At 33.6% G+C, this 15,203-nt stretch overlaps 1 protein-coding gene across 1 annotated transcript; it reads right to left on the bottom strand.

Annotated features, from left to right (window-relative positions):
* Positions 1 to 12,606: 12,606 nt before the first annotated feature.
* On the bottom strand, positions 12,607 to 14,588 carry LOC132060195 (phosphoenolpyruvate carboxylase kinase 2-like). The gene is made up of 2 exons (XM_059453110.1): positions 13,739 to 14,588; positions 12,607 to 13,074 (listed from the first exon to the last, which is right to left on the bottom strand). Exons 1-2 carry the CDS (start codon positions 14,511 to 14,513, stop codon positions 13,019 to 13,021), a joined length of 831 nt encoding a protein of 276 aa, XP_059309093.1. The 5' UTR covers positions 14,514 to 14,588; the 3' UTR covers positions 12,607 to 13,018.
* Between the last annotated feature and the right edge of the window lie 615 nt (positions 14,589 to 15,203).

Below are 15,203 nucleotides of genomic sequence, written 5' to 3'. Positions count from 1 at the left end.
CTTTATATAGGCATGGGTATACAGCGGTTACAAGTCCCGACCAACCGGGGGACGCCACGTGTCCCATAATTAATGAGACGTGATTTGAAAAGACGTGCACAACGGCGGTTACAGAAATTGGCCATTCGGAGGGTGACACGTGGCGGATGGCAGAAGGATGTGACGTAACTGTTCCCGCCAAAATGAAAAGATAAGAACGAGCCTATGGAACTACCGGTGTCGTGATTCATCCACTTCCCGTTACTCCGGCAAAGCTTCGGTCCGGAAAGTGTGGGGACTATCTGTATACGGTAAAAATCGGATTAAAGCTTAGCCGGTGAGACCGGGAACCGACAAAAGGAAAAAAGAAGACAAATACAAGCGTTCAGACCGAGGGTATTGCATCGGTAGTGCTTGATCAGAAGAAGTTCGAAGAAAACCGTAGGGTCCGATTTATCCGGTGTAAACCTTTTAGCGCAGTTGGTCCGGTTTGTCCAGGGCCGAGTTGATCATGGCCGTTGGTTCGGTTTGTACATAGCTGAGTTAGTCGTGGCCGTTAGCCCGGATTCTTCATGACCATTAGTCCGGATAATCAGTTATTCAATCGCCACGTGTGGAGATCATTCTGTCACCTGTTGCTGTCAATCGTACGGGTGTCAGACCGTACGACCCAACCTTATCCATATTAGGGCTTCCTTTATTCTAAAAGGGCTCCATGATGTATGAAGGGCCCATAGAGAAAAACTATAAATAGGGGGCACTTCCTTACTTTTAGGGGTTGGCTTTTCAGATCCAAAAACATTGTATTAGAATATATATTGAAGCTCTCTCTCTCTCACTCTCTCAGATTTTGGTCCGGTTTATAGCCTTAAGATTCATTGAATCGTATCATTCAATATTGCACGGAAATATATATAAATACCTTAGCTCAAATCCATAATATTGACACATTCATCCAAATTACTAGCACACACATATATATATATATATATAAATCATCCATAAGCAAATACACACATATATTCTTCATTGATCAAAAAACAGATTAAAGTATTCACATATCCTATACCTCATTTACAAATTCAACTTATTACCCAATTTCGGGGTAAATAGTGTTGTACAATATATCAAAACTCAACTTGCTCAAATCTTATCAAGTCTTAATATCGTCATTTCCCCCCCCCCCCCCCCCCCATATAATCTGTTTAATTACCAAATAAATTCTTTTTTCCGTTATTGTAGCTATATCTAACATATATATAAAACAAAATAAAACTGAACTTTCTCATGAATCAAGGGGAGAGCAACGACAAAATTGTCTCCAGATAACATGTAGTCACGGGTTTAAGCCGTGAGGACAACAACTAATGCTTGCACTAAGGTAGGTTGTTTACATCACATTCTTTGGGTGCGGCCTTTCCCTCAACTTACTGAGTCGAGAGTCTATCGAAAATAATCTTTCTACCCCAAAAAAATCAGGGATAAGGTCTGCGTACATCCTACACCCTCTCAGACTCCACTTTCGAAATTTCACTAAGTATATTGTTGTTGTTGTCGTCTCATGAGTCAATTTAAATTGGACATGTCTCATGGGATCAATTTAAATTGGACAAGTAAAAAATAAACTAAGTCAATAAATAAACCAATCATTAACGGCCACACAACCTTGAGTAGGTTGGAGGAATCATGTTTTCTATCTCTGCTAATTTACCACCCCTACCCAAGATCTATACCAGTAAAGCAGAAAGACATAATCTAGATGCTCAAACACAACTCCATTGCAAGCAGACATGAGGGTGCTCTCTCATTTTATCCTTGCGAAAGAATGAAATAACTAATCTCGAATAACTAATCCGGAGATAAGTTGTTTCCCAACCAAACGACCCCTTATGTTGTTGTTTGATAGGTGACAATAATATAAGCTTTTTCAACATCTCCGTTTCAATTTATTTGAATCTTTTTGAAGTATGAGGGTCAAATTTTATAACTTTGAGCTTAAGTTTTGACATAGATTTTTTAAGTTTGTAAAAACATAATTTATGTATTTAGAAACTACATTAGAAGTATTATAAGTCATGATAATTTGTATTTTGTAATTCAAATAATTTAAAAAAAATATAAGAAAAACGTGATCAAAAAACTACCTCGTAGACTATCTAAATAATAAAGGATTCACATCAATTGAAACAGAGGGAGTATAACTCTATGGGACACAAAAATGATCTACAGGGGATTCCATTCAAAGAACACGTCACATGCACCCATCAAGATTACTTATAAAGCTTCCACGTACTAATTACTTTGAAGAGAGAGATGAACATAACGTAATACAATGTTCCTTACATCACAATTTATTGCACTATTTTAAATTTTGTGGCTCAAAATAAGTTTTAAATATTTATGTAACTGTAAATTATCTGATAAAGTTAAATTATTTCTAAATATAAAAATATGACATTTTTTTTTTGACAGCCTAAAAAGAAAAATGTATCATAAAAATTAGAACAGAGAGAGTACTATACTTATTAAAGAAGCCAAAGTAACACTACTTTTCATATGTAATAAGGTTGCTATCATATCGTATAAAATAATGTAGCCATCCCATTTACAAGAATTATATTCACGACTTCTTATACTAAGTTTTCTTGCCGCATTACTAATTTTCTTGCCGTACCGAAAGAGCCTTTTTAATTCTTGTCCCCCTGCAAATCAAAGTTTTCTGGAAAAAATTTGTTCATTTAATTTGTGATCTACCCTTTTATAAATAAAAATTAACCATGATAAAGTGTCAAAGATATACATAAAGGTGGTTGAATTGATTCAATGAGTGATTTCCCATATGAAAGACTTGGGATCGATTCCTCTCGCCAACAATCATCTCAATTTGAGCTCGACGCACAAGACTTGTCTAGTGCGATTTACATCTTCTGTGTGGTTTGTAGACTATTGCAACGGATTTACCCAGAATACACTCAAAGAGTTTTGGCTGCTGGTTCCTTAGTTTTTTTACAAAAAAAAAAAGTGTCAAAGATTTAGGTAGTTAGTCTACGTTTTACTACTAGAAGGACCACATTGTTGGTTGACTTATAGACATTTTCCCCAAGTACCAGTTCTCTCCATAGCATATTCGCAAATATATGCTTTCCTTTACTCTAATTTTTTTTTTTCTAAAAAAAAAAATATATAAAAAATTCTTCTTTTGTTTCTCTGTTCAATGTGATGGGAAAATATGCATTTATGAGTTGATTCCAAGCAAAAATGAGAAACTTCAGTCGTTGAACCAATTAGGAAGAAAGTAAAAAAGACATATTAGAAGCATTTTGACTAAACAAGATATTATATGTGGGATTTGCTAAGTAGTGTCAAAAAGGAAATTATTTAAAATAATTTACTGCCTCAAGAAATAAATATGCAAGTTCTTTTGTTTTCCTTTATTAATGATTGTCCCTAATTAACATCTTAAATTAATATTTAAGAGGGTCAAAATTGTCCGCAAACTATGCAAAATGAAGTATAGAAATACCTTCTGTTAGTAGCTGGGGTTAAATGTGCCATAATCTTTACCAAAATGAGGTAGATTTGCCTTATGTTCAAACAACAGAAGCTTGAGACTCGGTAATATCACATGTCTCAAAATTAAGTCATAAGTTTTTCAAATAGAGAATAAATCTGCTCCTTTTGCATATAGTTTAAAGGCAAAATGCCCCTTCCCCACAATTTTTAATTTTTTCTTTCTTATCTCTCTTTTTCTCTCGCCGCGCTATTGATTTAACCTCATTTTTAAAATTTTGGTTTTGTAAACTTTTTCTACAATCTACACCAGAAAATCATATAAGAATGACAGAAAGTCTAACAAAAGTATTGGAAGTGAGACTGATTGAACAAATATTTTTTATTAGGGGTCGTTTGGTAGAAGGGATAGGATGAGATTGGATTATTAGTCCCATCGGATTGAAATTATCCCATGTTCGGTTGGTGGGATAACTCCTTTGTTATCCCACCCAATCCCATCTATATGGGATAAAATGTGGGATTAGTAATCCCTCATAGAAGGTGGGATTAATTATCACATCTAATCCTACCCAATTCCATCTATATAGGATAACTTATCCCTCTGACCAAACGACCCCCGAAAGTCTTAGAAATGGTTGCTAAATTGTTGGTGCTCCTGATTTTACGTTGTGGTCAATAAAGTTGTCCATAGCACTTACAGCACACAATAAGATTGCAGATAGCTCATCAAAGCGTGGGCCTTGCACCCATCCACACACTATAAACACGTACCACAAACAAAATTATTGTGACCAGAGCTTGCCTTAAAATAATAAATCCATGAACTTGTGTGTGATTTTTGGGGTCAATTAATTTTGTGGTTCATTACCATTATTTTTATTTTTATTTAAAGTATCGAAAAGATTTTTTTGGTTAAACAAGGAATGGAAGAATAAAATATGGAGTAAGAAATATTTATAGGATTGTTTTTCTCTATCATTTATAAATATTAGACCATTTTTTCGTGATTGTTTTTACTCAATTATATGAAATGATATAGTACTACATAGGTACCTCGATTCATTTAAATGAATATAATTCGGAGAATATCAACTTATGTTTGGCTTGCCAATTTAAAAAATTATTTTATCAATACTATAAAAACTTGTGTTTGAAATTTTGGATAGCTTTTCTAAAATAACTATACATAAAGCTTGAACCAAAGACCTCTAATTAAGATGGAAAAATATCAGTCTCCGAAACTTTTGATGGCTGACCAAACAGGTTATATGTGTTCAAAGTAGGTCAAGCTCATTTGTGACATTACTCAATTTAGTTTTGATAAGTCATATGTGTTCCAATTTTTGGTCCTTTACAAACTTTATTTAATTTTATGACTTTTTTATGAGATTTTTTTTTTTTACGCATAAGAGATCTTAAAAAAACATATAAAAGATTTGAAAAGCCATTTTATTCAATTCAAATTGTATGAGGGCAAGAGATCTTATTTTCACGCCACTGATCAACATGTGTCTTGATTTCTCCGTCATTTTTATATTTTTAGTTGAGATGAGATGAGACCACATGATTTTACCTACGTTGTTCAGCACTTGCTGGTTCTTTGGTCTCATTAGTTTATTTCAACAGTCTCTAATTATTTGCCAGATCGCTCTCTAAACTTCATTTGTTTTTTAATATCCAGCTACAGCCTCTTAGGTGGCTCGTATTTTGTAGACAATAAATTAATCAGAAGGGTAATTGAAATTGTATAATGTCGCTCTACATTCTAAATTGTATAATGTTGCACTATATTCTATGTACGTTTTCAATTATATAATGTGTTTTGTTCAAGGGGACGGTAGATTTTGGGTTATTTGTTTTATGATCGGATATTCATATTTATTGGTCTGACTAATTCGAATTCATGCAGTATTAAGTTCATTATAGTGGCACAACAGAGAAAAAAAATTAAATTAATTAAATTTTCAACTGATATTTCGATTGAAATGCCATCAGAAATATGAAATTTACAATGAAAAATCAGTCGAAAACAACTCCGACAAACCTATCTTGAGGGAAATTATGCAAAATTCGCGTTTTTAGTTGTGTGAAAACCCTTTGTTATACCCTATTTTAACCGGGGTCAAAATAGTTTACAACATCCAGGTAATTCCGGGGTTATTTAAAGTTAAGGAGTCGCCACCTAATTATTTACGGTGAATTAGGGCACCTAAGGTTAAAGTAATTATCTAAAGTTGATTTTAAAAAGTCTGCGAAACTTAAGATTCTAGATAAGGGTTCTACTAATCTAGAGGAAAGGTATTAGGCATCCTCTAAATTCCCTTGATAATGGTTAATCCGACCGGACTCAAATTTAATTAGGCTAAGTATAAGTGTAACATTTTAAATGTTTGAAAAATAGTTTGTATATGTTGCTAAAATTATAAATAGGAATATAATAATGTTATTAAAATAAGACTTGTAGAAAATTATAATTTTTTGCGTAAGAGAGTTTAATTATAAATAAGCTGAAAAGGTGTGAGATGGTTCAACGTTTTACAAATATTTGAAACCACTTAATAACTAGGTGTTAATTGATTTTAAATATATGTATTAAATGACTAGATAAGATAGATAGATGGCTAATGCAGAAAATAATTTTATAAATAGGCTTTCTTTAACTAATCACTTAGTAAGATAAATATTTTAGTGAAAGACATTTGAACTAATTCCCAACCTATAGTAATTTATTCACTATTAATTAAAGACTTGAAGATTTGCGTATCAATGACATTTCTAAATTTCTAAGCTAGTAAAAGTGGATTATGATTCTTTTAGCCCAAAATATGTAGTCATGCCATTTTAAAATCAATTATTCCAAGAAAGATAAATATTAGGAGTATTATAAATACCTTTAATATAAAAAGAAGAAAACGAGACTTTATGGAATCAATTATTAGTTTTCCTTAAGTTAACTACCCATTATTAAACTAAATCCCACTAATTTGCTAAAGTTCATCTAAATTAACAAGCAAAAATGTTAGTCATACAATATATGTTAATACACACAAAAAATAAAAGTAGAGGGATAGATATAAGGAAAATTTACTTGTCATAACTACTTCTAAGACCTATTTATGAATAATAACTACCTTTGATTTTATTTATTGTTCATAACTAAAATATTTTCTTAAATTACACATCATAACTAGTGTCCTGTATTTCACAAGTTTCTCTTTTAAATTAGTTTTCTCTCACCTCTCAAATTTATTTCTCCCTCACCCTTCTCTTTCTCTCTCTCTTCCCTCTCCCCGCCCCCGTATCCGTCGATCTATTTCCCTTTGCCCGATTCCTTCAAATATGTCAAGTTACTTCATCGGAAAATTGTTCAAGATTGTGACGATTAGTTGTCGAATGACAAGAACTAGTAACGAACTCTTCTTGATGGCATAGAGCACATAATCTCTGCAATCCTCGTCGAATTTCGAAGAATAACACTAGAGAGCTCGTACCCCTTCTCGATTTAGTTATGGAGGCAACTCTTCGGCTGTTGATGTTGCTATAAATCGATTCCTTTGAAACTTTTAAGTTTCTGCGATTTATAAATCTGCGAAGAAAAGGAGTGACGTTTTGGTTTGTTCTTTACTTTTTCGACACTTGCCACTTCTTCTCCGCGGTGGCGCGGTGGTTCGCCGGTGGTTAAACGCATATCCACCTCCGATGAGAGTTGTGGAGCTTCATGCTCACCAAGTGTTTGATAAAATGCTTCGATATTTTCGTTGTATTTCAATGTATTTCTAATTTATGAAACAATTTTCGATATATTTCATTGTATTCCATTGTATATATGCATACTACAATTTTATATTTCTTAAACAATCAACCATATTTTATTGTATTTCGTGTATATTTTTCTCGTATTTGGAAGTATTTCTAAAAGTTTGGAATGGAGTAATTTGGAGAGAGAAACGTGGGTTATTATGGAACTTCAACGATTATGCGTGATACATGGTTGATTTAATTTGATTTACCATTTAAAATGAAAGAAGAGAATGTGTTCCATAGATACGACCTATTTTGACTACCTGATTTTGTATTTCGGTGTATTTCAAAAATGCGAACTCGTAGAACTTTGTATTTCCGTGTATTTCCTTGTATTTCAAAAACGCGAAATACAACAGAAATATAACAAAAACTAGCTACGATTTGTAAATATAGAAAAAGTAGCTATAAATTGTTAGAAGCTGTTAAAAGGTAGCTGTTTATGTAAGTTTCCCTAGATATAATGTAAATGGGCTTGGCCCATTTGGGACTGATGTGATCATTTTGCGGCTGGGTTTCAGCCTAGATTTTGTTTTCTATTTTTTGCTGCGGGTGGGACTGAGTCGAGAGAATGATTTCGTTGGGCTTTGGCCCAACACCGAATGCGGAAGATGAGTCCCTCGAACTCGTATGCGGAGGTCATGCATAAAACGAAAGTAAAAGAGTTAGTATACGATCAATGGATAATGTTAAACATGTAAAAATACAATCTCAAACAAATCTGCAGATCATATATACTCTATGTTTATTTGAAGTATAAAGTTCGGTGCTCAACAAAGACAACAGAGGCATTCGTAATACTCCTCTTGACGAGAACATTGTAATTCAGTAAGGGTGCAGCAATCCAGCAGCCATTTACTCATCATTTTTTTTTAACACATATTATTAAGGCTACCGAATATTCAGCTATGTTCAGAAGAGCATCTCAGCAACCATTAAGGCCTAGGCAGCACCTAATCCCACAAACCAGACTGAAAATTGGCGATTTGCTAAGCTGATTATGCTTTAAAGAATGTTTACGTACAGACAATCGTACAAGGAGTCAACAGATGACAACAGATATACCCAAGACCATTCTAGGAGAATCGACTAAACATGGGAGGGTAATCTTCCAAAATATTCTGATGCCTTGATACCGAAGGGTAACGTTAAGATTAAACAAATGAAAAACTCAAGCTTAACATACAACTAGAAAATAAAATTATAGAAATTAGAAGGACATGACAGAAAATAAGAGAATATTGCTTTTTTCAAACACAGCCAGATAAAAAAAAAAATTGGACTTGGAAAAGACTCAAGATGCTCCCAAAGTTCAGTTTTAAACAAACTCAACCACACAAAATAGAAATCTAGTTTTAAATCTTAAACTTGAACTAGATAAGTTAAGGGCCTTGAAATACTTCAAAACCCCAAGTGTTTGAGATCTATCTTTTTGCAAATAGCAGTTTCAACCACAGATGTAGCAAACCCAAAGTGTAGCACAGGATTATTTTTTCTAGCAAATGGAAGTGTTTAAACAAGTGCACCAAATGTATGCCATTTTCAATCTCAGGTAATCCATCTATTATAGCATTTTAATCATAATGCAGGCACGTATGCTGAGATTCAAATTGACGGTTTCAAGATTCCAAGTTACCATATGCTTATCAAACCATTATACAGCAATTCAAGTATTCCTTATTTAAATGACACATAAGAAGCATCTGTCATGATATCAAAGTCTAGATGACTTGAGTCTCATTTCAAATAACACTTATGTTGGATAGGATCCTAAGTTATATAAAGATCACTGTCGTATGTAAACTAATTCAGAAGCTGAACATGACAGAGATGAAACAGATTTCAAATCAGACTTAACATTTATTCCTATAAATTCTTCATCTAATCTTCAAAAAACAAAGTTCTGCAACTCATTTGAAATCCTTACGCTAACATTTGGAAAGCCACATTATATCTGAACTGGAACTATATCACACCAAACATCCACATTGAATCAGTGCTCAAACAAGGTTTCTACTTTCCTGATAAGTAATCTCAATATCATAACCTACTCTAATTCAAGCAACCAAGCAAACAAGTATTGAGACTCACTAATCACGTAAACTAACATGAATATCGATGAAGAGTCCAAAACAGAGAGGGAACCAAAAAAAAAAAAAAGCTAAAACTGTGAATCCGAGGGAAAAGAGGGAACAAAAGAAAAGTGATATTACTAAGCTGTAACAGGATCCCAACAACTAAACATGACTAAAACAATGCGAAATTACTAACTAATTAACTACAAAGCAACAAAGACCAAAGCATAGCCGCGATAACGATAATTAAAAATTAACAGAAAGCCAACAAAAACTAAATGCAAGGAGAAAACGAAGAGAGAACTAAAAGGAAGAGAATTACCTTTTGTGGTACAGTGAACGGGGCGTCGAGGGCCTCGAATCTATACTCGAACACGAACGAACCCGAACTCAAAAAAAGTCTTTCGAATCGAAAATGTCAATATCAACTGAAACTGAGTATCCTTCTAAATAACGAAGTTTGGCTTGATTCTTTTCGAATAATTTCAAACACAACTAATAACTAAACCCGAAACAGAACGGTATTTGAACAAATCCAAGATTTAGAGTAGGAGTGAAAAATAGAAAATTTTTGAATGTCGTAAAAAATCCCCCCTCGGCTGAATGTTTAGCGATGTATTTATAGGCTAAGGCTAGGGTTTCATTTTGCTCGAATTTTAGGCGGGATTTGAAGTCAAATTCGTTCCAAAATCAGAACGTTGGGCTTGATTCTCGTGATTCGATTCGGTGTTGCCGAAAATGGTTTGACCATTTGTGATATGTGAGGATTGACTTATGTTTGAAGCTAGAAGAGGGATCTTTTTCTCTGTCATCGACAGAGTTCAGATAAAACAGACGTTTGGACGATTTCTTGTGTGGAAATGGGTAGGCAAAGCTGTGTAAAGTTAAAGGGGTTCTATTTTTATGTCCGAAATGGAGACGGAGGCGAAGAAGATGGCGAGGAGAGGAGAGAGAGTAGAGAGAGATGAGAGAAAGAAAGAGAGAGGCGGCTCAAGAGAAAGAGATAGGGATCTCGGGTTGTTGCCTAAAGGGTAAGGTTTTGGTTTGTTGTACTGGGCTGGGTCAAATCCTTAAATGGATTGCGCTCGGTCCAGATTAAATGAAAACAGAAATGGGGCCTTTATACAAGTATATATACTTGATATACATGTATATGCGTGTATATTGATGTATATAGGCACATATACACGAGGACTTGACATTTGTTTTTAATTAACAACCAAAGTTTAAGAAAAGACTAGTTAATTTAGACTCTTAATCGTGACTAAACAAAGTTAATTAGATGGATCGAATTAATATTTTGAGTTTCTAAATTAGATCACATATATTATGTTGTAATAATAATAATAACAATACTAATAAAAAATAATAATAAATTTCATACTTAGATTTAATATGATAACCTTATCATTAGTATGTAACCAAAGTAATAATAGAGTAGAATATTACCTAAGTTATATCTTATGATCAATATATAATAAGTAAGTAGCGATGTCTGACGTGTTAATACTTAAAACTATAGTAGCAGAAATTATAATAAAATAAAGGTAAAAATAAGATATTGATTTATTAATTAGAATAGAGAAGGGGCAAAATTGGGTGTCAACACCCTTATTATAAGAAATGTCTTTCATTTTAGAACTCAAACGCGACCGAATAAGGATGGAAGATTTAATACTTTAGAACTTATTGAAACTAATGTCTTGTTTATCCATAGATACCAAAAAAAAAATTCACTTTTTTTGGAATTTTGGAGTTGGAGTTGTGTTTGGCCATAGTTTTTGAAATTGTAGTTTTTAGTGAAATGTAATTGTAAAAAAGTGAATTTTTTTAAAAAAGTTTTTTGGAGTTTTGGTGATACATAATACATTCGGAATTATGGTATTTGGAAAGTAAAAAAAGTGAAAAAAAATTCCGAAATAAAGTGAGTAATTCTTATGGCCAAACGCCTACTAAAATGTACACCCCCTTGTACACCATTATGGTGCAACAGAAAGTGGTGTTGAGGCTAAAATAGATGATATGTTTTTCGTCAGTTCAAACCTTCTGAACAGAGTTGATGGGTATTTATACTGATAAGATATCAATAGATATCCTATACCAATAAAATTATTTGAGATGCATACGAATGGACGTCGTGATTATAAAAGAAAATAGTGCATATGTGTATGCTTATGGCTTAAACCTCAAAAGCATAAATGCCATCTTTTGTGGATTCCACTCCCACTCCACAAAGCTAAAAAGTATGCCACAAAGCTAAAAAATATGACCCACCACTCCTTGACTGATGGGAGCCAAATTAGATCAGTACATTCTACCGTACCCGTTAGGAAGTCTTTTTTGCTTTTCCATTCTTCATGAATCTAACACAAAAGCATTTTTTTCCCCAACACAAAGGCATATGCTGGTAATATTACCTATACTAGAAAATTCAAGGGGACCATCCTTCCTTTATCCGAGTTTCAAGGGAGTAACACGTTTCAAAATCTCATTACTCAATATTAGGATTTAGGGCCTAGGGGTATTGGCAGGTTAACAAATTATAATGAGTTAAGAGTTAATAAATGACTTAAACAAAATATCAAATCTCAACTTGCTCAAGTCCAATCAATTCTTAATGTCATATTTCCCCTGTATAATCTGTTTAGTTACCAAATAAATTATTTTTTCCGTTATTATTGCTATATCTAACATATAAAATAAAAAAAATTGAACATATTTTAACCAGTTTCTCATGAATCAAGGGAAGTCTTGGAGCAACGGCAACCTAATCTCCATGCGACATATGGTCAGGAATTCGAACCATGAAAACAATCATTAATGCTTGCACTAAAGTAGATTATCTACATCATATCCTTTAAAGTGCGGCCGCTTGCACTAGGGTAGATTGTCTACATCATATCCTTTAAAGTGCGACCTTTCCACGAAGCCTACTGAGCCGAGGGTCTATCGAAAACAACCCCTCTACCCCCACAAAAGTTAAAAATAAGGATTACATACATCCTACCCCACTTGTGAAATTTCACTAAGAATGTTGTTGCGTCGTCTCATGAATCATGTCTTCAACTTTGCTAAATCTACTCAAGAACCATACCATGAATCATGTTTTTTCATCTTTGCTAAATCTACTCAAGAACCATACCAATAAAGCAGAAAGACATAATCCAGATGCTCAAATAACAACTCACTACAAGCAGGACATGATGGTGCTCTCTAATTGTGATATCCAACACAAATATATGCAGAAATTTTCTTTAAAGTCTCATATTATAACAACAGATAACTTTATTACATAGCAACTCCTCAACTCAACAAAACTTAGGATAAAGCACCAAATACATTATACATCCCTCTCTCCCTCAACCTTTTATAATCTAAAAACATATAAAGGTGGGGAAAGCATGGACCTTTTACATAGCCGGAAAAACTTTAATTTATTTTGTCTCATCATACTACATAGGAGATTCATTATCATAATTAAGATTCTTCCCCATAACACAGCAGCACAAATTTTATATCTTCCTCATTCTCTCTTTCCTTCAAACATTGGGGCTGTTGATCTTGACTGGTGTATATACAAGCAAAAGTTTATCAAGATTTGTACTGCTAGTTATTTATAGGATTAGTTAGAAACACCACTTTAATCTTCTTCAGTTTAGATCAGCCATTGATCTTTTGACTCCTCCATTAATCACCCATGGGTGTCCTGCATTTACCAAATAACAATCAAAATCAGCTCAAATTAACCAAAAATCGAAGCAAACTGAAGGGCACAAAAAAAAACACCCAAGTTGAAGAATCAAGAAATATTTCCATAGTTCCAAAAATTAAATACTTGTAATTTAAAAGAATAAAAAGTGGAACTTTAGCTCCAGTACAACAACAAGGTCTCAGTCTAAAACAAGTTAGAGTCGACTATATGAATTCCCACTCGTCAATTAAAACTTATTTCATAACATCATCATACTAAGGACCCATTTGGCCAAGGATAATTTTCACTTTTTTCGGGAATCATGTTTGGACACAGAATTGTCACAATTTTTGGAAAAACTCCAAATACCCCTTTTTCACATTTTTCACTCCAAATCACCCGCAAAAATTCAACATTTTTCCAAGTGGCGTTCATTTCCAAACACAAGTCCAATTTCCAAATACGACTATTTTTCAAAAAAAATCAAATTTCATATATCCAAACACCCACTAAAAACAAAAGTGAAAAACAAGGAATTCAGAGAAAAGCTTCATCTTTTTTATACATAGAAAAAAAAAAAATCAGTTCTTACCCAGATAACAAAAACAGGTGAAAAACAAAACCACATAAAAATCAGATAACTTTTAGTAAAAAAAAAAGGGTAAAAAGGAGAACTTACTCAGTACTTGTTCAGCTGAAAATCTTCTAGAAACATCCTTACATAACATCTTCCTCAACAAATCTTTAACTTCACTCGAAACAGACCTAAAATGCCTAGTGGGAAATCTCAAATTTGCCCTCATAACAGCTTGAAAAGTCTCAGTTGCATTTTCACCATAAAAAGGAACAACACCAGATATCATAATATACAAAATAACACCACAACTCCACACATCCACTTTCTCATTATACTCTTTCCCCATCAACACTTCAGGTGCCACGTAATACGGTGTCCCCACAACACCACTCATACTGGGCCCCACAATAAACTCACCCGACCCGAAATCACACAGCTTCAACTTACCCATTGAATCAAATAATATATTATCTGGCTTTATATCTCTGTGGGCCACACCCATATGATGACAGTAATTAACCGCGGTAACTAATTGAGTTAATATTAAAGCTGCTTCGGGTTCGGGTAAAGGTCCATTTGAAACCCGTTCGTATAAATCGCTATTTGGGCAGTAATCAGTTACCAAATGGAGAAAATCGTCATTTTCATAGAGTTTGTAGAGATTAAGGATGTTTGGGTTACCGTTAAGATGTTGAAGGATTTTGGGTTCTTTAATGAGACATTCACGGTCAGTGGAATCTTTAAGGATGTTTTTGTTGATGGATTTAACGGCAAAGGAATCTCCGGTTAACGGGCAGATACAACGGTAAACGGTACCGAATCTACCACGACCAATTTCTTCACAAATTTGGTATTCGTTTTTTAAGGTTTGGAACATACTTTTTGTATTTTTTTTTTCCTAAGGGTTTGTTTGGTTTTTTTTTTTGGGGGGGGGGGGGGGGGGTTTTGGTTAATGGGAAATGGGAAGAGGGTGTATTTATAAAGAGAGTATGTGGGGAATAAAGCGGAATATTCGTAGACTTTAAGGTTTTAATTGGAGGGGAAGAAATATAAAAATTAAAAATAAAAAGGAGAGGGAGAGATTTAATTGGACAGTTAGTCATTTTATTTTAGGGAAAGAGGCCGAAAATCTTCCCCTCTCTTTGGAAAAAGGCTTAAAAATATCTCCAAACTTTATTTTGGGTGAAAATAAAAATACTTTTCGTCGCTTAAAGTTTTGAATATAGCCAAGCCATTTGGAAATATCCGCCAAAATAACTCGAAATCATTATTTAAACCCGCTTCTTATCATTTAAACCCGAACTAAATAATAACCCATAAGATCCCCTTATTCCCCAATTCTCTCAAGCTTCATACTTACGTATTGGGGAATAAGTTTTTTATCTGACAAGATATTATCGGCCTATTAGTTTAAATGACGGAAATGGTTTAAAGAATGATTTCGATTATTTTGGCGGATAATTTCCGTCAAGCGGTATATTTGAAAACTTTAAGATTTGGTAGGGTATTTTTGACCCAAAATAAGTTCGGATATATTTTTAAATTTTTTCCAAAAGTATATAGGATT

This window comes from Lycium ferocissimum, chromosome 6, assembly GCF_029784015.1.
Source record: "Lycium ferocissimum isolate CSIRO_LF1 chromosome 6, AGI_CSIRO_Lferr_CH_V1, whole genome shotgun sequence".
Classification (NCBI taxonomy): Eukaryota; Viridiplantae; Streptophyta; class Magnoliopsida; order Solanales; family Solanaceae; genus Lycium; species Lycium ferocissimum.
The sequence above is the reverse complement of the archived record's forward strand: the minus strand, read 5'-3'. Positions and strand labels throughout refer to the sequence as shown.

Bases quoted from the DNA above. Each gene is read 5' to 3' on its own strand.
- LOC132060195 (XM_059453110.1), bottom strand. From the start codon at position 14,513: ATGTTCCAAACCTTAAAAAACGAATACCAAATTTGTGAAGAAATTGGT. The intron at 13,075-13,738 runs GTAAGTTCTCCT...TGGTAAATGCAG, and splicing joins TTCAGCTGAACAAGTACTGA to GACACCCATGGGTGATTAAT.